The following is a 26,199-nucleotide window of genomic DNA, read 5'->3' as shown; positions in this document are numbered from 1 at the left end:
ATTGAGTCTGAATGGCACAAAATTTCCAGGAAAATGTATGGTCTCAATACAAATGTAAAGCCTATAAACAATATATGTATAGCATAATTATACCCCCACCCACACATAGTGTGTAGGGGGGGTATATAGGAATCACTCTGAGGTCGGGTGGCCGGTCGGTCGGTCGGTCGGTCGGTCGGGCGGGCGGTTGGGCGGTCGGGCGGTCGGTCCGTTGCAAAATCTTGTGGATCGAACTCCTCTCTCATTTTTTTAGCAATTGACCCCAAATTTGGCATGTGTGACCACTATCGAAGGTAGATGTGCAAGACACCTTTTTCGTTAGTATCGTGTAATGCGTTGCCATGGCAACGGCATATTTTCATAAAAACTTGTGGATTGAACTACTCTCTCATTTTTAAACCAATTTACCCCAAATTTAGCATGTGTGACCGCTATCTAAGGAAGATGTGCAAGACACCTTTTTTGTTACTATTGCACAATGGGTTGCCATGGCAACGGCAAATTTTAAAGAAATCTTGCAAAATTTTGTGGATCGAACTCCTCTCTCATTTTTTGAGCAATTGACCCCAAATTTGGCATGTGTGACCGCTATCAAAGGTAGATGTGCAAGACACCTTTTTCGTTAATATCGCATAATGCGTTGCCATGGCAACGGCAAATTTTCCTAAAATCTTGTGGATCGAACAACTTTCTCATTTTTTGAGCAATTAATTTCAAATTTGGCATGTGTGACTGCTACCACAGGCCAATGTGCAAGACACCTTTTTCATTAGTATTTCATACTGCGTTGCCATGGCAACGGCAGATTTTCATAAAAATCTTACAAAATGTTGTGGATCGAACTACTCTCTCAGTTTTGTGACAATTCAGTTTGAATTTGGGATATGTGATCAATGTACTATATAGTTGTGCCAAAACATCTTTGGTGTGTGCGTTAAAAAATCTGTTACCATGGCAACGGCAGTTTTTTTTTTAACCAATCATACAAAAATGTGTAGATAAATCTCACTCCTTCAGTTTTTAAGCATATGGCTCGAAAATTGGCACATGTGACCACTGTGGTACGTAGATGTGCGTACTTACTCTTTCGTCATTGGTGATCAATGTGTTGCCATGGTAACGGCATAGTTTGAATGAAAATCAAATGAAAATATTGTGGATTCAGATAACTCCCTCAATCTTTGAGCATTTGGCTTGAAATTTGGCACATGTGACCACTATAGTATATGGATGTGTAAACTTAATCATTCGTCAGTGATGAACAATGCGTTGCCATGGTAACGAGTTTTTTTTACCGAAAAGCTTACAGAAATATTGTGGATTCGGCTAACTCCCGTAGTCTGTGAGCATTTAGCTTGAAATTTGGCACACATAACCACTGTGGTACGTAGATGTGTAAACTTAATCTTTCGTCAGTGGTGATCAGTGTGTTGCCATGGTAACGGCATATTTTGAATGAAAATCATACAAAAATATTGTGGGTTCAGTTAACTCCCTCAGTCTTTAATCATTTGGCTTGAAATTTGGCACATGTGACCACTGTAGTGTATAGATGTGTAAACTTGATCTTTCGTCAGTGGTGAACAATGTGTTGCCATGGTAACAGCATCTTTTCACTAAAATGCATACAAAAATATTGTGGATTCAGGTAACTACCTCAGTCTTTGAGCATATAGCTTGAAATTTGGCACATGTGACCACTATAGTACGTAGATGTTCAAACTTAACCATTTGTTAATGTTGATCAATGCGTTTCCATGGTAACAGCATATTTTGAATGAAAATCATACAAAAATATTGTGGATTCAGGTAACTCCCTCAGTCTTTGAGCATTTGGCTTGAAATTTGGCACATGCAACCACTATAGTACAGAGATATGCAAACTTCGTATTTCATCATTGTGAAACAATGTGTTGCCATGGTAACAGTGCATTTTGAATGAAAATCATGCAAACATTTTGATTCTCCTAACTCTGTGTTATAGCATTTTGGCTTCAAATTTGGCATATGTTACCTCTACATTACGTAGATGTGCAAAAAATCTTTTGTCAGTGTTGAAAATGTGTTGCCATGGTAACAATATATTTTGAATGAAAATGATACACTAGTATTGTGAATTCAACTAAGCCCCTCAGCCTTTTATCATTTGGCTTGAAATTGCACATGTAACGGCTATTGTGCAAACTTCATTTTTTCTTAATGTCCAACATTGTGTTGCCATGATAACACACAATTTTTAATGAAAACCATACAAATTGTCAGTTTATTTATCTTGCTCACTCAGTTTTTGAGCACTTGACTTGAGATGTGGGACATATGACTAACAGTGAGCAATACATTTATTCACTTTTGAACAGTGCATTGCCATGGTAACATTTTTTGCTATTAAAAAATTAAAAAGAAATTAGTCCTGGTTGAGCTAATTCCCTCAGTTGTGGGTGGGGGTATATTAATCACAATGAGTGATAGTTCTAGTTAGTATTGAGTTATGCTAAAATGTCACACTTTGTGCCCCAACTTCACGGAATTACCCATGTAGGACTTGGGTGTCCTCTGCATCAACCTTAGATTTAAACAGGGAGGCAGAACTTCCACCTCCCTGATTTTAAGACGTAGAGCTGTGCAATGTTTGTTTTATTCTGTTTTTATTTTATGTTTGTAATACGGATCCAAAGTAAGAAAAATAAAGCATCAATATCAGTGCTCTTATGTGTATCTGCTGTTGGTCTAGATAAATGAATACATCTAGTGATATCCTCACTCTTCTTTCACTAGCTGCTACTTTTACCATAACTTGCTCTTCTTGTATACGCCCAGTGATAAATGATATAGTGTCTAAAGTCTTTTTCTTTTCCTCTCCATTTTCCTCCCAATATGTGCTCTTGTAGAGGAAATAACATCTGGTGAAGTCTACGATGTAAGCCAGTCGACACTACCGTTGAAAAAGCGTCATCCGAAGTGTGCCAGATGTCGAAATCATGGTCTCATATATGACCTCAAGGGCCACAAGCGGGTCTGCGCATATCGAGAATGTCAGTGCGATCGCTGCAAGCTTGTGATAGAGCGTCGCCAAGTGATGGCTAGGCAGGTTGCTCTTAGCCGGGTACAGCAAGGCAAGTGCAGCAGGTTGCAGAGGGCGGAGAGTTTCGAAAACCTGCCTGAAAGTCAACGATTTTATAGAAGAGCTCAAGAAGTCCACCAAGCGTCATTGACCAGCAGTACCCAGAGTGCGCATGAAATAGAGGCAGAGAAGGTCTTCGCACCTTCGTCTGAAACACCATTTAATTCTTCTGAAATGGATGAAAGAGGTATGAGACAGAAAAGCGAAAGATTAACAACATGTGTATCTCTGCATGTAAACAGTGGACTCCCGTTATAATGATGGCAAGGCAGTGCACGACTGGCAGTTTTCTTTCGTTGTAAGCAAACAAATGAACAATAAAAAACATAGAACCGATAATGCTGTGGCCTGAATTTTTATTTCATTGTAACTGGAATTTCGTTATAACCGTGTTCACTATAACGGGAGTACACTGTACCAGAGGTCCCTACTGGCAATGTTTTTTTTTTTTTTTTTGTATGTGTGTTCACAATTGTTCTGTGTAATTCCTGATCACTTTTGTTGCACCAGAATGAGGTGAGAGCTTTTGAAGTATACCAGTATGAGACATACCAGTATGAGAAAGACAAAGGCATTGGGCATGGAAAGCAGATGAATGTAGAGTACTGCTACTAGTTCCTGTCTTTCGGCTTGGTCCTGTGTTCAGATTCTTAAACTTCTATATGATGTAAAAAAACTAAATGAATTTCCAACATAATTTCCTGACTTTGTTTTAGGTATTGAACAGAATTTGGTTAATCAATAGTTTTGTTTTGAATCCAGAGCTGTGAATAGAGTCAGAATCCTGGCAATGCACAAATGCGCATTCAGATGAAAAGACAACATTAATGCCAGTATGAGTTTTAATTGTGTGTTTTTAAAAGTAAAATAAAGAAAATATTTCATGTATATTTGCATTTCACTTACTTCTGTGTTTTCACTCCTTCGATAAAGGTGGCGGTGATTTGTATTCAAACACATACCAGTCGTGGAACCAAAGTGATTCAACCAAATCGCAATCGCCAAGGCAGGCCGAGGATGCTGCTGAGTTGTGGTGTCAGTCACCCTATGCCACTTCTTATCGATCAAGTAACTCTTGCTCTGGATTCATGACAGGGACTTATGGTTGCATTACTACAAAAAGAACAGCAAGTGGAGACTATTACAACGCATATCTCACCACCAGTGGTGTCTTGTCAGCTTCATCAGCATCACCACCACTAACATACTCATCAACGTTACCGATATATTCGTCCAATGCAACAACGACATCAACATCACCATCCGCGTTCCTCAAAAACACTTCGCCTACCACACCCAGCCAGCACTTTGGTAGTTTTACGACGAATCATCCCACAAATGATTCGGTGATGGCTACTTCAATCTATCCTGCATGGGAATCACCCTCTAATTGTTCAGCTTCTCCACTCGCGGAATGTACAACATCTGCCAGATCTCTCCCAACCTCCTGCAACACTGCAGCCTCTGCCACTTCAGCCACGAAGAGAGCACCAGCACAGTATCCCACCATCCAGCTTCCCTATCAATTCAATGAAGGGAAGTCATCCTGCAGCCTCAGGTATCATCTCCCAGTATCTGATTTTGTCACTAAAACTGCTAGTCAGATCCTCAAGGCAGCCACCTTCACTCCGCCATCTCTTCCCACCCCTACCTTCTCTTCTCCAGTCTATGCTGGGACTTACTCCTCATTCAGCCTACCCAGCTGCGGAATACCATCGACTGGATTCTTTCCAACAACATTGCCTTCCCTCCATAACACTAATATGGGCACATTTGGGCAGGCCTGTCCACTTCCAACCACTGACATTTTGTCAAGTGAATCAATGTCGTCCACACAGATGTCTTCATATTCTGGTGTATCAGACTATTTCTTCCCAACACAAACCAACGAGCATGACCGTGATTATGCACATGATCCAGATGGATTCTCTGTGCATAGTCGGGCAGCTGTGTATAGTGAGGTCTGCCGCAGCTTTATGTCCCAGTCTCCTATGTACTGATTCATGCATTGAGATGGATAATGTTAAAGTTGATTGATGGATTCTCATAATGGATGTAATGCCAATGGTAGCAAATTTAATGATGTTTAAGGTTTGTTGGTCGCAACTCTAATCAGCCACCAAAATTTGATGCCACATGAATTAAATATCTGTTGCTATCGCTGTTGAGATGCTAAATGAAAAGATCCAAGCACCTCAGAAACAATTGTTATCAAATATGTAAGGCAAGCTTTTATTAGTGTATCCAAAAGATCACATCTCTCATTCTTTGTGAAGTCATTGTTTTTTGTTTATGTTTGCTGGTATTCTAGACCACAGGGCTCAAAAAGGCATATGTCACCATCACAGGTTAGGGTCAATGTTAGTGGTCCTCCTTTGAAGTATTTTGGACAAAATGTTTACTTTCTTTTTAACTTGCAGGTATGACTATTGTACATTGATAATTTTGAGAACACAATAGAACCATGTAAGATATAAACTTTAGCCTATGCTGCTGATTACAGCGCTTGTGTATTTGTGGATTGTAATCATACATTCTTTCATATAGCTGGTTCATTGGTAAAATAATGAGTGGCACTGTTCATTAATTATGGAATACCATCTAAGGTCTTACTATTTTGCCTCCGTAAGAATAGCAATTCCAAGTGAAATATTGATAATACAGTATTGGCAATCGTAACAGATAGTAATATATACATTATAATGTTATGAATATTCAAGTACATTGTATTTCACATTCAAAACTACGATTTAAGGGAAATTGCTTTATAGATCACATTTTGATAATTAAGCTACAGGTATACAACACAATGATTGGTAACTTCAGTATCTGGCTGTCATGATTGCAAGGAAAAAGTGGAACTTCTGCAGATCCTGATGAACTGATTTACATTGTATACTATATGCTGATAACATTCTGAATTAAGCACTGTCATTTGTGGTTTATTTTATGACTACGGAATGTCATATTTTGTTAGGAAAGCAGTGAGGACATGCTATGATGGAGATTGGTTTGATTTTTTTTTCTTTCTTTCTATACATCAGTTGACCAAAATTTCATACAGGTTGTGTGTTTTCAAATAATTTTATGAAACCAGTAGCATAACGCTGTGTGTCTCAGATATGCTCAGGATTTTTAGCGTAGTGTGGTTTTTTGCTAGGGCTTGTGAAATTTCATTATGCTGTTTCTTATTCCAGATGAAAAACTCTTTATAGTATTCAATTTGCATATATTTCACATATTTGTGATAGACATTAGTTCTTTACAATCAGAATTATTCTTTGTTGTGTAAAAAAAAAGTTTATATGTTCATGGCATCTATGGATCAAGGCTATACAGTGCACTCCCGTTACAACGAACACGGTTATAACGAAATTTCGTTATAACGTAGTAAATCTTCTGGTCCCAAAATTATCACCATTAAAGTCTATGGTACAAAATTCGCTTATAACGAACTCGGTTATAGCGAAATTTCCGTTATAACGAAGTCTTTTCCGAGCGCCACAGACAAAGAAAACCAAAAGAAATGTGCTCCGTTATAACGAAATGCGAATTACTTTCGAAAATACATAGCGGAACAAGCATTTATAGCGTCTCTGCATGGGTGAACGCTTCACACCACTGTGTGTTCGCTCCTTGTGCCACGCACAGTTTCTGAGGGGAACTTGCGTTTATTATTGTGATACATATTTTATCCCATCACATTTCGCATAGCTTTCCAGTGTATGATGAGTATTCAGCAAACATGATATATAAACGTGGTTCCTTGTTTTCGTTATAACAAAAGAAAACTGCCGGTCCCGAGCATTTCGTTATAACGGGAGTGCACTGTAGTCACTTGACCATTAAATGTCATCAATTACACAAACTCGTTTAGATTGTATACTGCATTATCAGCAAGTTTCTTTTCTAGGAATAGTGTTCAGTTTTTATAGAGTTTTGCCCATGCATCATTTGTATCACATATTTGACAATTGTTGAAAGTTCGAAAATACTAAGTCATAGACCTTTTCCAGCTGTGCATGCTTGAAATATTGTCAATTTTGTCTCATACGTGTCTCACTTAATTCTGTTGAAGAATAAGTACATTGTAACATTCCAACATGATGGTGTTCATGGCAATGATAGATTTATTCATGATTTTGCAGATGAACTGGAATAGACAGAATATAAAGGACCCAGCACCAAAAAGAGTCTTAATATCATAACATCATCACGATGTAGTCACTCCTGTTTTTCCTCATTGATCTCATCCATACACATTAACTCCAAATGAATACCATTAACTTTGGCCATAAAAAATTGTGTACAAGATTCAGCAGTACTGGAGGTAACAAATATGTACATAATACATTTAGCATATCTCATCACATAAAAAGGCAAAAGCAGATGATTTTACTGTATTACAATTGGAACCATTTTATGGCCACAATATTATCATTTTGCGTAAACTGCTGCTCATGTTTAAGGCACAGTGCAATGAAATTGTCTTTTCTTTTTTTTTGCACCTCCATATTATAACCTTAGCTATGGTAGCATCTCAAACACTCCCACCTTGAAGTTCCCATGTCTTATATCAAGTAAAAACAAGCGCGTTCTCGGTAGATGGTGAGTAAATATGTAAGCCCGATAAAAAGAAGCACTTTAGTTTAATGAAAAAGTGATCAAGCTTCAAGGTATTCAAATGAGGAGAGAGCACAGGTGTGCATGAACTGTACAATGTTTCACTAGGCAAAACAACTGTGATGGGTTTGTATGCATAGAGTAATCATCTGTGTGTTTGACAGGGTGCCTTTTTGCAGCAGGGGGAACTTCATTCATTGATGAAACTGCTTTTAATATCAGCTATGAGAGTACTCTCACTTTCCATAACACATACAAGTAACTCTCACTTTTGTTCTAGAGTGGGACTAAGCACACTCAAAGCTCTTTAGCTGTTCCATCAATGAACACAAATGCCCATTCTGCAAATAGGCACCCGGTCGCAAACAGGAAAAATTACTGTAATACTCGTAGATAATGTGACATTTTTGGAGTTGTTTAAAGGTAACAAAAGTGTGTCACACACATCACAATGCTTTCACTGATGGGAATTCCAGGTTTTGTTTAAACAGTATCTTTGACAAGAAAGATGGGATGAGATGAGATTTATAACTAATTGATCAGAGTTGACTAGAAAAGAGCACTTACTGACAAAAAACAAATAGCATTATAGAAAAGACTTTGTCAACAGCATATCATGTAAACAGAACAGACAGCTATAGGACTTATTTAGTGGCGATATATGGGTTAAACAGACTTATGCAACATTACAATGTTTTGCCCCGCTTGTTGTGAGAAGCACAGTATTTGATGCACACAAATGCATGGAAAAGGACTTACACTTGAATAGAAAGCACCCATTCTTACTGTCTTTGTTTCTCTTGTTAAATCAATTTCTATCATTCTTCCATTCAAAGTGATCCCCCTTGGTAAGAGGATTGTGGCACAGAGATGATAATATCATTTGATTTTGAGTCATATCATTAATGCACACTTGCGCATACTGAAAAGATGCAATACCCATTGATCAATTCTACCATTCTACTTGAACTCTGCACAACATCATAGTCTTGAGTCTGCCTTCTGCCTTAGCAATACAATGCATCAAAAAAGTAAAAACTGATCCCATTCTTCAGTGATAATTTTGGGTTCCAATATGCACTGAACACTCTTCCATTGACTCCTGATTAAATAAGCTTACAGAACATTGAGACTGTCTTTTGTGAGACACGCTATACATAATGACAACAACTGGTGAGCTCATCACAGGGAGGGGAGGTACCGTATTCCCATTTAAAAAGATCCATTATTTACATGGAAAATTCACCTCATTAACCCCTTCAATGATTAAAGGACCCACAATGAGGTCGAGGGGTAAGGGAATGAAAATAGAAGCTTACAGGTGATTACAATGAATATCTTTCTAATTTCAGTATCTCAAAATCTTATTGCATCATTTGTTTCACTTTATCTCTCTGATGTGTCACCTACATGAAACTTCAGACAACTTTCAAAGTGCTCATGACACTTACACCATCGTTTCTACTTGCATTTACATGTCTGTTAACAGTCATATCAACATCTCTGTCTATATTTAAAAAATTCATTCCAACTGTAGTTTACTCCAACACGTCTGCATACATCAACATGCCTGTTCAACCAACACGTCGGCTGACACCAACAATTGTACCAACGTGTCTACTTCACTAATTTCTATGTGAATATGCATTATCTGTCTTCTCTTTCTGCTGTGGAAATATGTACTGATGGCTACAAAATGAGGAAGAGAGGACAAAACTTCACTTAATGATCTATTTGACAAGTAAATACTTGACGACATGTGTGAACAGCAGGAAATATTCTTGCTGTGTAGGGGTATGGTTACTTTGTGGTCATGTTCACTTATCTAACATCAACCTGTTAAATTAGTACCCTTACAAGACAGGCTTCATGACACAAATTTCTTCTTTTTTCATTTTTCTTTTTAAATTGAGCTTTGGAATTGGGAAAAACCTGGGATGAAATAACTTTTAAAAGCCTGAGTATACCTAACTTTAACATAATAAGTCAACAAAAACAAACAAACCTCAAGATGCTTTTATTCCATACATAAACACAAAAAGACATTACATTGTACTACCATACACAATCGTGTAAAAATTCAAGGAGAAAATAACTAAGGACAAATAATCAGAAAATCCAGTTAGTTAAAATGTTATCTGATACCATCCAATCACAGAAAATTATTGTTATAGTCTAATGTAACCATATGTAAATCAGCACTTCTGTGTACATGGACTTTGGCACTTTGTAATGACTATTGGGGGCTTTGCATGTTCACCCATGCAGACAAACTTCAAGGCAGTTTCTGTGTAGTAAACTTATGTTATCAAAGCTATGCTTGGTATAGAGCATTATGTTGTCAGAATGCACTTAAATATCACAGGGAAAATGTAAATAGCCTGACCAAGAACGAAAAGATTGGTTTCATATACAGATACTTGTTGACCCTCTCCAAGACAATGAGCTATGGCTCACTGCACTTGTTTCAAACCGATCAATAAACGGAGGAATATCAAATGATCAAGGTAACCAGACAGGTCAAATGACTGATGCTCTAATACAGAACACAAACTTGTTGCTAAACCAACATAAAACATCACTCTGCGGCTCAGCAAAGAGGTATGTCTACCAAAAATCTCTAACATGTAGAGAGTCATATTTTAATGTTCTAGCAATCTCATATCATACAGAACTAGAAATGTCGCTATGGCGACTGATGCCTCCGCCATAATGCATGATTCTCACAATAGGCGTATAGTACAATGTCTTCACAATGTGTGATCCATGACAGTTTCACATAACTGGCAAAATACTGATATGACAGGTTCGTCAGAAATGACTTGAATGTTCACTTTCCTTGAACTGGGTTTGCTATAATTGTCGAAGAGTGCAGGTACACATACTTGGGGAATTGAGAATTTTTACTTGAATTCTGACAGACCCTTTTATTAGTTTATGCATTGAGTAAATTACGGTACAAAATAGATTTTTTTTTTTTTTTTTGGGGGGGGGGGGGCATTGAAACCTGGCCTTTGACCCTTAACCTTTGACCTTTGACACTCTTGCTGGAAATTTCCTGGAGAATCTTTATTAGGTGATGCATTCTATGCATATATTAAGTTTTAAAACTAATAATGTAAGCATTTCATATACTAGTGTATGAGGGAAATAGTAAAATTTTGAGGAGTTGACCTTGATCTTTGACCCCATGACTATTGACCTATGACCCCTAAATTCCCTAGATAATCTCTGCCAGTTAGTACATGCGTATGTACTAAGTTCCATGAAGATACATTGAACCATTTGTGAGAAAAGTGATATTGCAACATTTCACCTAACCTTTGACCTTTTGACTTTTGACCTTATGACATGAAACTCTCTTTGGAGAATCTTTACGCAGTAGTACATGTCTACACCAAGTTTCAAGAAAATACCTCAGGGCATTGCAGATATTGGGGAAATAGCAACATTTCTAGCATTTGACTTTGACCTTTTGACCTTTGACCTCTTGCCGATGTCACCAAAATCTACTCAACTAATTGTCCCATCATACATCATACTTGGACCAAGTTTGGTGAAAGCTGCTTCATCCAGTTTTGAGTTATCACGTAAACAGATAAATTTCAGGATTTGACCTTGATCTTTGACCTTTGACCTCTGTCCGATTTCACTAAAAAACTAATCAAGTAATTGTCCCATTATATATCACCCTCCGACAAAGTTTGGTGAAATTTGCTCGATCCAGTTTTGAGTTAACGCGTAAATGGATACAATTTCATGATTTGACCTTGACCTTTGACCTTTGGCCGATTTCACCCAAAATCTAATCAACTAATTGCCCCATCATACTTTATACTTGGACCAAGTTTGGTAGAATTCAAGTCAATATTACTCAAGTTATCGCGTTAACGAAAGCGGACGGACGTACGGACGGACGGACAACCCGAAAACATAATGCCTCCGGCACCACTTCGTGGCGGAGGCATAAAAATCTGCCAATGCTTTATTGGCATTGAACAATAGGTATGCCCTGCCATAATCAAAGAACTTCTGGATAAAACTTGATTTGAGTTGTCAATTTGCACGAGTATATCATATATTACATTATGCTTTTAGTGTTAACACAGTTCTTCAAGATTCCCTACACGGAAATAAAAAAAAAGGCATGTTGATCAAAACATTGTTAATGTCAAACAACTTCAGACAAAGCACATGCCAGAACAGAAGTGTGGTTGCATGTGTGTGTCTGTGTATAAATTTCCGATATCACTTGACTCTGTGGGTTTTATAAGACATTCATCACAAAAGGTTTTGGGTTGACTCAACCCAAAACGGTGATTTCAGAATCAGTTGCTAACATCACTCGCAGTTACATTGGTCTTCAAGGCAATAGTGAGTACGCAGTGATCTTTTCATTTACATACACAGCTTGTCTGATGTGAATTCATGAGCACTGAAATTCCAATTTCTGATCACTGTTAGATGCTTATTACCATTATTAAAGCCTCACAATTATTCTTATTAAATAGATTTTAAGAGTGTGTGATGAGGATATTCAGTGTCATTTTCATTGCACTGTGGTGCTGTGATCTGGAATGGAGGAAATCACATAGCAGTCTGATACCCAAGATATACACACACAAGCACATCTTCATGGAATGATTAGAAAAACAAACTAAAACATCTATGCATAATAATAGACTGATTGGAAAACATACAAGGGAATGAAACGTGAAGAAACAACCCAAAATAATCTGCACTGAAATGACAATGTCGCCTTTCAAGACAAACATATCTCAAAAGAAGAACTCAATTTGTCAATGAAACTTGCCATATGAGACAGGGAATCTACAAGCTAATACCGGTAAAACAATAAAAAAAGTCATGATCCAATGAATATTGTTATAACTAGGTGTTTTTTGAGATCTGTGCTTCTCAAGCAGTGGGCCACAAAGTTCTTGCAGGAGGACCGGGATGTGAAGAAAAAATAGAATAAACTAGAAATGTCGCTATGGCGACTGATGCCTCCGCCATAATGCATGATTCTCCAAATAGGTGTATGGTACAATGTCTTCACAATGTGTTATGACAGTTTCACAAAACTGACAAAATATTGAAATGACAGGTTTGTCAGAAATATCTTGAATGTTCACTTTCCTTGAACTAGGTTTGCTATAATTGTCTAAGAGTGCAGGTACCTGTATTTGGGGAATTGAGAATTTTTACTTGACTTCTGACCGACCCTTTAATAAGTTTATGCATTGAGTGATTTTCAAGGTATGAAGAAAGAGTGTAATTACAGTATAAAATATATATATTCTTTGCATTTAAACCTGGCCTTTGACCCTTAACCTTTGACCTTTCACCTTCTGGCTGGAAATTTCCCAGAGAATCTCCATCGGGGAATACATGTATATATCAAGTTTTAGTTTTAGAAATAATAATGCAAGCATTGCATATAATAGTATATGAGGGAAATAGTAAAATTTTAAAGAGCTGACCTTGACCTTTGACCATTGACTATTGACCCATGACCCCTACATTTTCCATGAAGATACATTGAACCATTTGCGAGAAAAGTGAAATTGTGACATATTCACCTAACATTTGACCTTTGACCTTTTGACCTTTGACCTTATGACATGAAACTCTCTCTGGAGAATCTTTATGCAGTAGTACACGTCTACACTAAGTTTCAAGAAAATACCTTCGGGCATTGCATGGATATGGGGGAAATAGCAACATTTTTAGCATTTGACCTTTGACCTTTGACCTTCGGCCGATTTCACCAAAAATCTAATCAAGTAATTGCCCCATCATACTTCATACTTGGACAAAGTTTGGTAAAATTCCAGTCAATATTACTCAAGTTATCGCGTAAACGAATGCGGACGGACGTACGTACGTACAGACGTACGGACGGACGGACAACCCGAAAACATAATGCCTCCGGCACCACTTCGTGGCGGAGGCATAAAAAGATTAATATCTGATCTAACTGGACCTCAAAAACAATTTTAAAGAGCAAAAGTGGGCCTTGGGCTGAAAAAGGTTTTTCAGATCTTTCTTTAAAGTTTGGGTCGCATGACCTGGACAACACTGGCACTGAGCTTCTTGTCAATTTTGAACATAATGTGATGAAGACTAAAATAAATCACTAGTCTGCACAGAAATATCAACCTGTACTATCTGATAAGAAGTGAAAGAACAGAATTCTGTCCTAGATAATTGTTGGGCAAAGCCATACAGAAAATGCTCCTATTGGAGAAGTGAAATTTGATCCATTTAAGGGGTAGAGTAGATAATACCTGTGTATAAAGTGAGGTCACACTAAATCAAACACAGCAGGTGCAGTGAAATGCCCATTCCGAAAGTCAAGCAAGTAAGCTTGCTTACATTAGCATGATATTAACTTTCTCAATATTTCTTAGTCATTTGGCTTGAATTTCTACTGAGCTGTCCCTCGTTCTTCTGGGAGCCTATTAGTTGTATGCTATTCATCCCTTTCTCTGTAAGGAGGCACCTTGCTTGATTACACTGCCTTACATCAGACCCTTTAACCATCCCCATCCTGTCACTGCTGACACCTGTGTATGGTATGATGTCAGTGCAGCTGTTTTTAATCTGTCTCGGTCTTTCTATTGAAAACAACAACAACAACAACAATAGTGGCACTCTCATGCAGGACAGATGGAGATAATGTTACAAACAGCACAGTTTTATTATGATCTGCTACTTTTAATACATATTTATGAGTCCTGCACTAAGCAATTTCTCAATTCTTTTCTTTTTTATCTTGCAGAATTTGACCAATTTTCAGCCTGTATTTACTGAATAATGTTGATTTGCACAATGATAAAGCACAATAGTGTTGATATAAGAAAAAAAACTTCACAATGCAAAAGGCAAACTGCATGGCTGAAATTCACTTATTTTGTAATTACTGGGATGAAAACCTCTGCAAAACCAAAATCATACTCAAGGGTAAAATTATCAAAAAATAATAATCATAATAAATCTGAAGGACAAAAGAGAATGGTTTAAGAATGAGGAAATTGCACACACCAAGTATGCTAGATCCAATCAAAAAATATGATATTTTTCATATCAAAACCATATCTACTTATTTTGGATGACGATATATACACTAAATATAGTAAGACATTAGCAGGCTGCTCCTTTGATACTGCCAAAGTATTTAATTTCAGACACCGCCTTTTTTTTGGGGGGGGGGGGGGGGGAGTACAAAAATTTAACCTAAGAATGAGAACACCCTCGTCTATCTTTTCATCATTCGTCATAAAAGAAAGAAGAGGTCTTGGGCAATTTTCAGAGCTTTCCAAATTCATTTCAATTCAACTCAATAAAACTGAATCAGAAAATGAATTCTAAATTCATGGTGAATGCTAGCAACTAATGCCTTTATCCAAATTGTGAGAATAATCAAGAAGGCACATTTTGCTACGGTCAAATATCACGCCTTCCTGCAGCGCTTCACCATCTTATCAAATTCAATCAAAAACAGCATACCCTACACTTGATTTTCATTTCATAGCTAAATGGCTGCTCTCAAAAACCTTACAGAATATAAAGGATTCAGAGAGAATTCACTGTTTTCGGTTTTTCTCACATGTAGCCCGATAAAAAGCAGACATGTAAAATAGTGCTAGTGACATAAAACACCTATATAGACATAGTTTGCTGGAAACATTAATTTCCCATAACAAAATTAAGATTGTCTCACAACACGCTAATGAACATCTTGTTAAAAAGAAAAAAAATATCTTTCGACACCATTATATATTGGTCACTTTGGCTATTTGCCATTTATGCAATGAAGCAAATTTATAAAGCGTTTAATTGCAGCATTCATGCAATTTGACTGGCTGTTTCTTGAACCTTGTAAAATACAGTCAATTACTGACATGATTGACTACCAACGATAATCTCACACAACCTGAGATGGTCACTGTTCAAATTGCACAAGTGGTTTCACTTCCTGTCATCCATCCGCCTTGAACCTGATCATCACAAACAAAGTTTGTGGTTATTGTTTCAATGTGCCATGCATCGCCTGCCACTATGCAAGAGAGGCTGAAAGTGAACAAAATAACATCCTCTGAGTTTCTCCTATTACAGTATAAGGACATAAGGTCTCTCTTCTCAGTTCAATTTAATGAAAGTATCTCATCTTGCATTTGATTTATCTCAAGTGCTGCAAGCACCATTTTGGCTATGATAAAATCAATAATTTTTTTTTTTTCATGAGTTGAAACAACATTCCCAGCCAAATAATGTAAAGCGCGCTTTGAATGTAGCTTCCAAGAAGTGAGTTGTTAGTTTACTGAAATGTTTCTCAAGGTAATAACATTGACCATAATTTCTATTCCCAAAAGAAACCAAAGTTCTCATTTTTTTTTTTTTTTTCAGGAACAGGATACACTGAAAGTTACAACTTACACGCCTCTGAAGAGTTGCTAAGTCTAATCTTGTAACTATAATAATGACATTTGTGATTTATATAGCACATGATGATCATCAATCAATTCTATATATAGTTCATCTTTGTCTGTTTGAAACATTGAAAGTATCCACATGAAGCAGACTTTTTTTGAATAACGATGAATGTGCCAATTTCATTTTTCTGAAGTGTATGTCAGTTTAGTCTATGCATAACAGAAAATCAATGTATAGGGTGAAATGCATGGACTTATCCCAATCTAGACATTTACTTATCTTTGGATAGAAAAGAATCTAATTTCTCAAAATTGCAGGATACTACCTGGTAGTTGCGCACATTTCATGTTACAGTTGCAAAGATGCTTCTAGCAAACATCTTGTCAGTGGAAAAATTGACTAGATACATAATGAAAACACTGAGAATCAAGATTTTAATGATAAAAAGTCAGAGTCAATTTTTAAAGACAGACTATTCCATATTATTTCCTAAAATTTGAATTCATCAAAATAAGGTTATTGAATTTGAAAAGTCATGTTCCAAGTATCTAAAAGAGCTTCAAGACTTGTAAATAGTCTGTTATTCCCTATATTCAAATCTTTTGCACATGTTCATTGAATGAAGAAGTGTCTAAAGGGATGATGAAAATGACATAAAGTTTTGAATGTCAACTTCTTCACATCTGATAGGAAAGCTTCCTTTTCGGACATGACATGTGTAAAATACATACATGGTTTGAATGTGCATTTTTTGGCACCTCTCTCAAATCTTAATTCAGGAGCACTATGTGATCCACACACTCAAGTCTCATTGCCAATTAGTGAGCGCAATCTATTGGTCCCCAATATTTATTGTTGAGGGCACTTATTGGGGCCATCGAGGTCCGAGTCGGAGACCCTGCTGTAGTTCCCCGCAATCTGCACCTGGTAACCGTAGGTTGCCCTATAGCATATCCTCTTTTCGATGGGCCTCTCGCTGCAAACAGCCAGGGAGCGCACTGTGGTCTTGGAAGCGGTTGTGAAGGGGGTGGTGTACTCCACCTCCACAGGTCGCACCAGGTTCTCGGGCACCTCCCGAATGGATGTGAGGTTGAGGTGACATTTCAGCAGGTGTGTTGCTGGGTGACCTATTTCACAAGGAGTAAAACATGTTCAAAATTACTATTGTTTATCGCACGAACAAGGACCCTGGGAAATCTAAGAAATTTTTCAGATCAGTCAAGCAAAACAACAGATGATTTTCTTGTACAACATCAGATGACGAGGTGTAATTTGGCAGTTCTGAATGTCTGGAGGAAAAAGTGCCAGGTAATAAGTTCCATATGAATCATATAATCCATGCTTCTCTCAGTTTCAATTTCCCTTTGCAATTCTACATCATGATATTCAGTTAAGTAAACAAGGTACTTTTCAATTCAGGAAATCTACAGATATCCATATTAAAGTATATTAAACAAAGTGCTGAAATTTGTCTTTCCATATCCACTATCTGAAAAAGGAGGTATACAAGTGTATGTGTATACTGTATGTCTTTCTTAGTGCAGTGTAAATATAGCATGAAAGACAACAGTGGAAAAACTTAAAGGCGCATAGTCCCGGTAGTGTAGAGGGCGCTGTTGATGATACTGCCGATCACCGTTAGCATTGATACGAAGATTACTGAAGTTGAGCTGTCATCAAGAGTAAAGCGCGTAGGTGTTGCTAAGTCAAGTTGCCTTCGTTGTCTTCTCTGCGCATCACGCAGTCTGCAGTAATGCCAGGGTGCGTGCATATGTGCTTCTTATTATGACATCACAAAAGAAGTTTGCTAAAGCTGTCATCTCCCCAGCCGAATCATGAGCCGAACTGTGATCGGACCACTGACTACAGTGGATCGGACTTCTTTGGACTCGGGGAAATGGGTCACAGCATAAGCACTAAAAAGGAGTCGATAGCGTAGGTCTCTATAGGAAACTTGCGCCATGCGCCCGCGTATGCATTTGACTAAACCACCGGGACCATGTGCCTTTAAGCAGTCAGTTACTACACACTGAAGTCACATTTGCTCTTGGCTTAATCTTACATATCATATAATTCTAAGGTCATAAGTAAGATAAAATGCTACTAGCACTAGAGCCCCTAACTTATTGTAGATTACTCCAGCATGCAATAAATGTGTGGCTGAGAAAATAAGAAAAGAAAAGAAGAGCAATTTGAACTGAAGCTCAATCGCAGACGAGACTGGCATGCTTCCAGACATGTCTGATATCATGTCAATCCTAACTAATTATGATGCATCATGCTCTTTGTTTTAATACCTGTGTGCCTCTCTGGTAGTCTCTCGATGCGCCACATGACAGCCCGATAGGCATGCTCGTACTTTGCTGTTCCAACAGAGATTTCAAGTAGTGCCGGGTTCACACAACCTGTGCAAAAACAAACACGGAGAGTGGAATGAGAATTTTGACATCCCCAATCCTGCATCAGAGCTCACTCACATGACCCGACCATGCACATTATGTATCAAATTTCCTATTCATAATTTTGCAATGAGAAAAGTGATCATGATTTCACATGCAGAACAATACAGGGCACACTGCCCCAGTAAAAGTGGAGATTTTTGTGCTTTGGCCGTCTAATACAAATTCATGTACGTGTTTATGATTTTCACTGACTTGCAATGCTTTGCCAGTTGTAGTGGCAATTCATGTGGACAAAATAAACACAAAAAAATGCAAATGTTAATTTTCATGCAGGCACCACACAGACCACATAAGGAGAAGAAATTTTAATGATAAATGCAAAATATGCCATTTTTACATTGCTTACAAAAAAAAAATAAAAATAAACAAGACCCAAAGAATTACTCCAATGAATCCAGAGTTTCTCTGTCTGAGAGGCTCATAAACAGTCACACTTGTCTTGAATATCTGAGAAAGTCTCTGGGACTGAGTTCTTACTGCAATTAATGAACACAAGAGTTTAGACATGACAGTTCCTTTCAGCATTCATGGTCTAAGGGTGTGTTTTGGCATAAACCCTTGCCATGGGTAACACGCTGCATCTCATGAAAGGTCTATGGAGAACTTCAGAATTGTATGGGGAATGAGTTAACTTTATGGGGAATTATGCTATCCCCATGCTTGGTATGTACCATATTCATTAGGCTACTTGTAAGCAGTGCAGAATTTTGCCAAACATAACAAAAACTGATATACTGTACAAAGAAAAGTGATTCCTGGAATGGATGTTGATTTTGATTATGTTTCTTTCTTTTTTTTATACATTACTTTAATAACAGGCTACAAAGTTATAAAATGAATAACTGTTATCCCCACAACACAAAGTCATTCATAATGTACAATAGAGACTGGCAATGAAATGGCTACACTGTATGCATACCCGATAACCCGATATCATTTGAGGTCAGAAACCTCTCTTAGCTATTATTTTCATCACCCAGTTTAAAAACATGGATGACTTAATGGCATCCTGTAAGGAAATCTATAATTTCCTTCATTACTAGCATGTGGGCTTGAGGGGAAATTAGTGAACAACTAGCACACACAGCAGAACTAGACTTGAGAAAGAGGGAAGACAAGTATTCACATGATCCCATCTACCACCACCCATATCCTTCCCAACAGGATATCAACTCCAAATATTATGTACTAATGCAGATATTTTGTTTAATACTTGTATGTTATGTTACATCATTCAAATGCAGTTTTGCAGTTTCAGGATGGTGTTTCCCTTTGGCACATATTCAATCTCCTGCTACTATAGGCACAGTCCAAGTGTCATGTAGAACTAATTGCAGAAGATGTGAGAGACTTCTCTCACATCCTGCTCATTAATTCAGGTCAATTCCTCCGCACTAACACAAATACTTTGCCCCCACGAGGGATTTTTTTTTTTTTTTTTTTTTGCTGCAGATGTCATCTGCAAGATATGGCCCATCATTCATACTTTGTTTGTGTATGAACTACAGTTTCAGTCTTTTGAAACCAAATTGTTTATCACAAATATGCCTCTCATGTTCTACGGCATTCAAAGGGTTAATGAAATGCAATGCATGCTGCTCAGTAGTATTTTTTTTTCCAAAAATTATCATCATGATCACCAGCATTTGTGGTCTTCTTTTCCACAAAGTGAAACAAAACCATCTGTCCTTTCATTTGCTATTTAACTTGAAAACACTTGAAAAACTGGAAAACATGTAGTCTTGTTAGAAACATAATTTCCATTTCACTATGTCATTGGTGCAGAAACAGTTTCACCTCTTTAAAACACAAGAAAGCTTTCATCATAAACACATTGAAGAGTGCTACCAGCAAATTTGGAGCACAAAGCCCAGACAAGATCTAAGCACTTGTTTTGTTCTGTGTTGCGAGAGTACAGTTGAAGTGCGCAATTTTCATGACTCGCTAATGTACCCTGCTGTTGGTTCGCATCTGTGTCATCAACCACTCAAACTTTTGAACACAGATTCTAGCAAAAATCAAAGTGATGGCTATTTCATGCCAATCAAGGAACAGCTACTGGTTGAGACCTAACACTGTCCATACATGATCCTATCTAGTGCTATTTCACATACATTTTTAGATCTGTTCCTCTGAGACAGGTGCATGTGAAGCCAGAATGATTGCTGAGATCTTTATTGCAGATCAACTTGTCATCAGCCATAGCAGTGCCACCCTACACCAGAAGTCTGCAATATCTTTGTAGGCCAAGTTGCTATGATTCGCAGTATACCATACCATGGGTGGTTGGACTTGTGGTGCAGAATTAAGGTTTCCAAGCAAGTTTCCGGGAATTTGGGCCAGTTGGTAAGCACAGGCACATTACAATAATATACCACGCCATAGAATTTGCAAAGTGGTACTTGTCAAAGCCATTTCGAAAACTGAAATTGCGATCAAGAACCAGAGAGACAGAGTGAGAAGTAAGTATCATCTCTTTTCTGAAAGCAGGGTTGGCAATTTGCCAACTTGGAAACAATATACATTTATATCTGTATAATCTGAATTCATAAAGTTGTATTACTGGAGACAATAATTTAGAATGCTGATCATTTTACAAATATTAAATGGCTTGCAATATCTGTGAAAAAATGAAACCACCGTGACATATGTAATACACGTGTATGTTACACTTGTAAGCATCCAGAATCGCTTAGCAATCTCTTTTTCCACATAGCAATGGTCACAAATTTCATTTGTCCTCTCAGAAAGTCTAAAAAAAAATCAATGTTCAAATAGAAAGTTATATGTTTACACTGACAAAAAAGTGTTTTGCACTGTGGCATATTTTCCTCAAGATTTGGAAAATGGCATTTCAGAACAGCTACATTTACAACACCAATCTGACTACCACCCATACATGAATTTGAACAGTAAGCCTTTCTCCTCCCCATCCTCAAGACCATAAAACCTCTAAATATGGAAAAATTACATTTTTTACACATCAATCACAAGGACGTTGATGACACACAAAAATGTAGAGATGTGTGGGGAAGATGGGTAATGATTCTTCTTGTGATTTTATTTTCAAAAGCTGCATCATATAGATAGGTCTTCATGGACTACAGAAAGTGGTTATTTTTATATCACTGGGAAAATCTGGTGCTAACTGCAACTGTACGGGAAGACCGCACTCTCTTCCAGGAAAGGTTTTGTTTGTGTACCACACTCCTCAAAAACCTTGACCAAGTGATCCATTTTGAGGATTCAAGATCCCTGACACTTCCTCTGCCAAGAACAAAACAATGAAAAGTAACTATAATATCACTCACTTATCACAGACTCCTAAAAAAATGGAGGAAAAAAAATGTGTCATGAAATTACAGACATAAAAATTTCATTAAGAAATTGAGGTATATGCAAAGAAATGAAAAAAAAAAATATATATATAATATACGTAAATGCCACAAGGGGGGGGGGGGGGGGATATGGGGGTTCCTTTAAAGCAGAGGGGGTAGTTTCGATAGCTACAGTTATAAGTGCGCTGTGCTGGAGAATGCTCAAGCCGATCAGACCAGGCTATGGTGACAATCTCCTTTGAGCCAGCATTGATTAATGGCAGGAAGAGCATGGCTGAAAACTCATTTACTTCCTTCTTCCTTCGTTCTCCCTGAGGCATCATGTTTCTATTCGAATAACTCTTCCAAGTCTGGTTTATACGGAAACGCAACATACACTGGCATCCTGTTATGAGCATGTATGGGTATTTCTTTCTTTAAGAAATTGAAAAAAAAAACAGGGGGAATGATGATGGAGACTATAATGACAATATGAGAAATAACATAGAAATCATATTAAACATAAAACTATTATAATTATTTTTATCATCATCATCAACATTAATATTATCATCTGAAGTTAGAGATGGGTGTGAATTGAGGCACATGTTTTGAAGTGCAAGAAAATCAGAGTACAGCCAAATATTTTACACTTGTGTCTTGAACATGCGTGATCCTTTTGCCGAAGCCCAAGAAAACAACATGAGGAAATTTCACCTGCGTCTCTCAGTAATTCATGTTTTCTTCAAGTCTAATAAGATACACTACATCCACACACAACTCACACAAGCAGAGGATATCCGAAAGAAATATTTCCTCAATGACTTTGCAGAAAGTCTGTGAAAAACATTATGTTCTGACATATTGTCTCTGACATTTACAGCAATTTCTCACACAAATTCATTACGAGGAAAGGAAATGTTCATTTTTTTGTGCATTCAAAACAAGAAGTTTTCTACAATGTAGGCAATGGTGAGATGGCAAACATCATTATTCAAGATGTTGTATTTGACAACTCTACAGCCTGCAGTATGCATGTGGATCTAATATTCTGATGAAATGATACTTTTGCATGCAGGAAGGAAGTTGAAGGAAGAACTTCGCCTTTGAGGGAAATGCCCCTTATGGCCTTGCCCACATCCCACTCTTTTGTTTCCCTAATTGCCTGTCAAATCCAATAACTCAGAGTACCACAGCTCCATGCATGATGAAAATACATCAGCTGAAACGAGGAGGCAGCGATGAATGGTTGACGAGTCTGATCAAGTCTCTGACAGTCTTGCTAGACACTTGCAGAGCAAACGTTCGCCGTATGATGCTGTTGAATCGTTTGTGACATTTGTTGATGCATATCTCAAATATTGCTTCCACGCATCACCACCATGCCTCACCGGGAGTTGTCAACACTTTTGACATCGGAGGAGGACAGTCTTTTTGGCGCGTAGAGGCCTCACACAAGGAACTTCAAACATCCTTCTTTTTTTCATCTGATCTGGACATTATTAGCCTTGTATCCGACACCATATCACGAGACAAACAAGCACTCATACAAGATTTAGGTTGCATCATAGTGGGCTAGCACATTAAGATAATGAAATATCATAAATGTGATCATGTCAACACATATCAACAATTATATGGTCATTAAAGTGTCTGCAAGCCAGACTAAACAAACAGAAACACATTTGCAGAATGCAAACCTCATTGAAACGAAATTTGTTCAGCACAAATATTATGGCAGATACTCTTTCCACACATAAGAAATGGGACTCCCAAATAATAATACATCAACAAATTCTCATCTTATATGAGTTCTCTACAGTTTGCATGGTGATGTAAATGAAATAAAGAAGTTTCATCACTCTTTACAGCTACATGTACAGACCACGACTTATATATTTCTCAGTTCTTTTGTCCCATTTTAGGACTACACTTTTACATCATTGCTCTCTTTCCCACATTTCCTTCTTCCACAGGAGTCCTTATGACTACCCCAACACTTTTCTTAATTTTTCAGAATTTTCATATTTGTGTTTCATAGTCTGCGTTCACTATTGTTTCTAATCCGCTTTGTTTCTTTAAATCTAGTTTGAAAATTCACACCTTCATCACTTCTCTCTCTTATCTCCATGATGTTCCCACCTTCTCCTTCCTCCCTCCTTTCTGGTTCAAACTTCTTCCCCAACTGACTTTCAAACCTTTTACTAGATTCTCACTCTGCTCTTCCTCACAATTGTCCCTGTCTCCTATCTTCCTAACTAATACTCAGTGCTACCTCAACTTCCAGCTCACTGCTGCCCTTCGACTGTCTCTATTTTCCTTTCTTAGCTCTCCTTATATTGTTTCCCTTCTTTACTCTCCTCTTTCTAGGGTCTTGTTTCGTCAGACAACAGTCCCATCAAGGACTACATACACATGGTGCTACTGGAAACCACTCTTTGAAATTAGCAGAAAGTAGTGCACGAAAATACACCTCATAATTGTATTGCTACAGTGTACATCAATCAATACTTGCAACTATTTTAAAGTAAGACATTACCGCTAATGTGAAATAAAAGTATTGAAACGTCACGTAAAAAGCTTTTGCAATGACAATCATAATTCATAAAACCTTTGCCAGAACAAGATGTCTTCCAGTGACTGTGATGTAGAATTCATTGACATAGCTGATAAACTCAAAGGCTCACTAATCAAGTTTTCCCGTTGTTGATTTTTTCAACAAAATACATCTAAAATGTGCATATAGTATCCATATCCACTGGTACATCCAAGAGAAAGGATTGCATCTCAGTGTGCATTCTAGCATTTTGTAACACATTCACTGCAGAAAAGGAATATGAGCTATGCTCGGCTTTGCTGGCATGGCCATGCCTACCAAAGGGCCTCTGCACCTCAGTGTCAAGTAATCCGTCATCATGCACAGATTTGCCAGTATGTCTTGATTAAGAAATGAATGTTCTAAATGTCAACTCTCATTGTGCGGACATCAGTGGGTTTGACTGCACGTTATGAAGCGTTCCAATGGCAGACTCTTTCTGGCTTTCACAATTTTCCTGCACAAATATGAAGTCAGTTACCAGTGACCTGTCAGCAAATTTGCAAACAATAAAACATGGCAATAAAACAGAAACCTAGCTGACAATTGGCACATGTACAGTATATACATAAGTCATACACACATCTCTTGTGTTAATCCAAATGTGTGGTGAGAGCATCAGTCCTTTTCAACAGGGAGTGCATGTTATGGAAATTCAGTATGATGGGATAGGCTGAAATCATATTTTGATTAATATCAAGCATTTTTATTTTACAACAAAACCTCAACACACACACAGATACACACAAAGCCTTTGCGTGAATATCTTTCACAAAAGAAAATAGCATCAAATCATATTCTCATATCCTGCCAGCAAGTTGTGTCATTTCCTGAGTGAGGAGAGGTGTTCTGAAGGTCAAATGATAGTCATAAATCATTGCTTCGAACATTTCTAGTACAAAACCTATTTACATTGCATTATGGGCAGTGGGACTGCATTATTGTCCATCTCTCACGTTCTGCACAGAAAGAGAGGTAGAGAGATCAGTGATGTTGTCCTTAGCTCCGCATCCCTCTCACTATCACACTTTCACCAGATTTATTATTGAAGGGGACAAGATGGGGGTTGGGATAGGGACAGATATCTCTCACATATCACATGAGAAAGAGATACTAATAATACCACTCACTCATCTGGAGAATATTGCACGTCTTATTGACTCTACACAATCTCACGCCCTTGACAGCTTGTGAAACCTTGCACGTAAACATCACACAAATTTATCATGCACGAACACTTGGGCGAACGTTCTTCACAGCTTAAAGGGACTTTACAGTACTGGTTGAGGTGGGGATTCAGGTTTATAACATTCCTAAGTGAGATAATGAGAAACCTCTTATGAAATATGAAAGAGCATGTAATTTCAAGAAGGATTCAACGTTTATTTGATGAAAATTGGTTTTCAAATGGCTGAGATATAAAAAAAAAGTGATAATAATAAAAGGCGACAGGCCAAGCCTTTTATTAGGATCTCTTTGTTTCACCTTGTTTTTGGATATCTCAGCCATTTCGAAACTGATTTTCATCAAATAAACTTTTGTTATCCCTTAGAATTGCATGCTCTTTGACATGTCATAGAGTGTTTTCTGAATATCTCGTAAAACGTTAAAAGCTAAATCCTCACCTCAACCAGAACTGTA

The 26,199-nt window shown here is 37.6% G+C and overlaps 1 protein-coding gene across 1 annotated transcript in view; it reads right to left on the bottom strand.

Annotated features, from left to right (window-relative positions):
* Nucleotides 1–16,705: 16,705 nt before the first annotated feature.
* The window catches only part of LOC139718898 (uncharacterized), a 40,708-nt gene continuing 31,214 nt past the window's right edge, over nt 16,706–26,199 (bottom strand). Inside the window, exons 4-5 of the mRNA XM_071630347.1 lie at nt 18,481–18,588; nt 16,706–17,310 (exon numbers count right to left, since the gene is read on the bottom strand). Coding sequence (XP_071486448.1) covers nt 17,033–17,310; nt 18,481–18,588 — 386 coding nt within the window. The 3' untranslated portion in view covers nt 16,706–17,032. The remainder of the gene's footprint in view (nt 17,311–18,480; nt 18,589–26,199) is intronic.

Source organism: Diadema antillarum, unplaced genomic scaffold (assembly GCF_040938485.1).
Source record: "Diadema antillarum isolate AM-2024a unplaced genomic scaffold, OU_Dant_1.0 scf00000101, whole genome shotgun sequence".
NCBI classification, from domain to species: domain Eukaryota; kingdom Metazoa; phylum Echinodermata; class Echinoidea; order Diadematoida; family Diadematidae; genus Diadema; species Diadema antillarum.
Note: the sequence above shows the minus strand (reverse complement) of the source record. Positions and strands in the feature narration are given on the sequence as shown.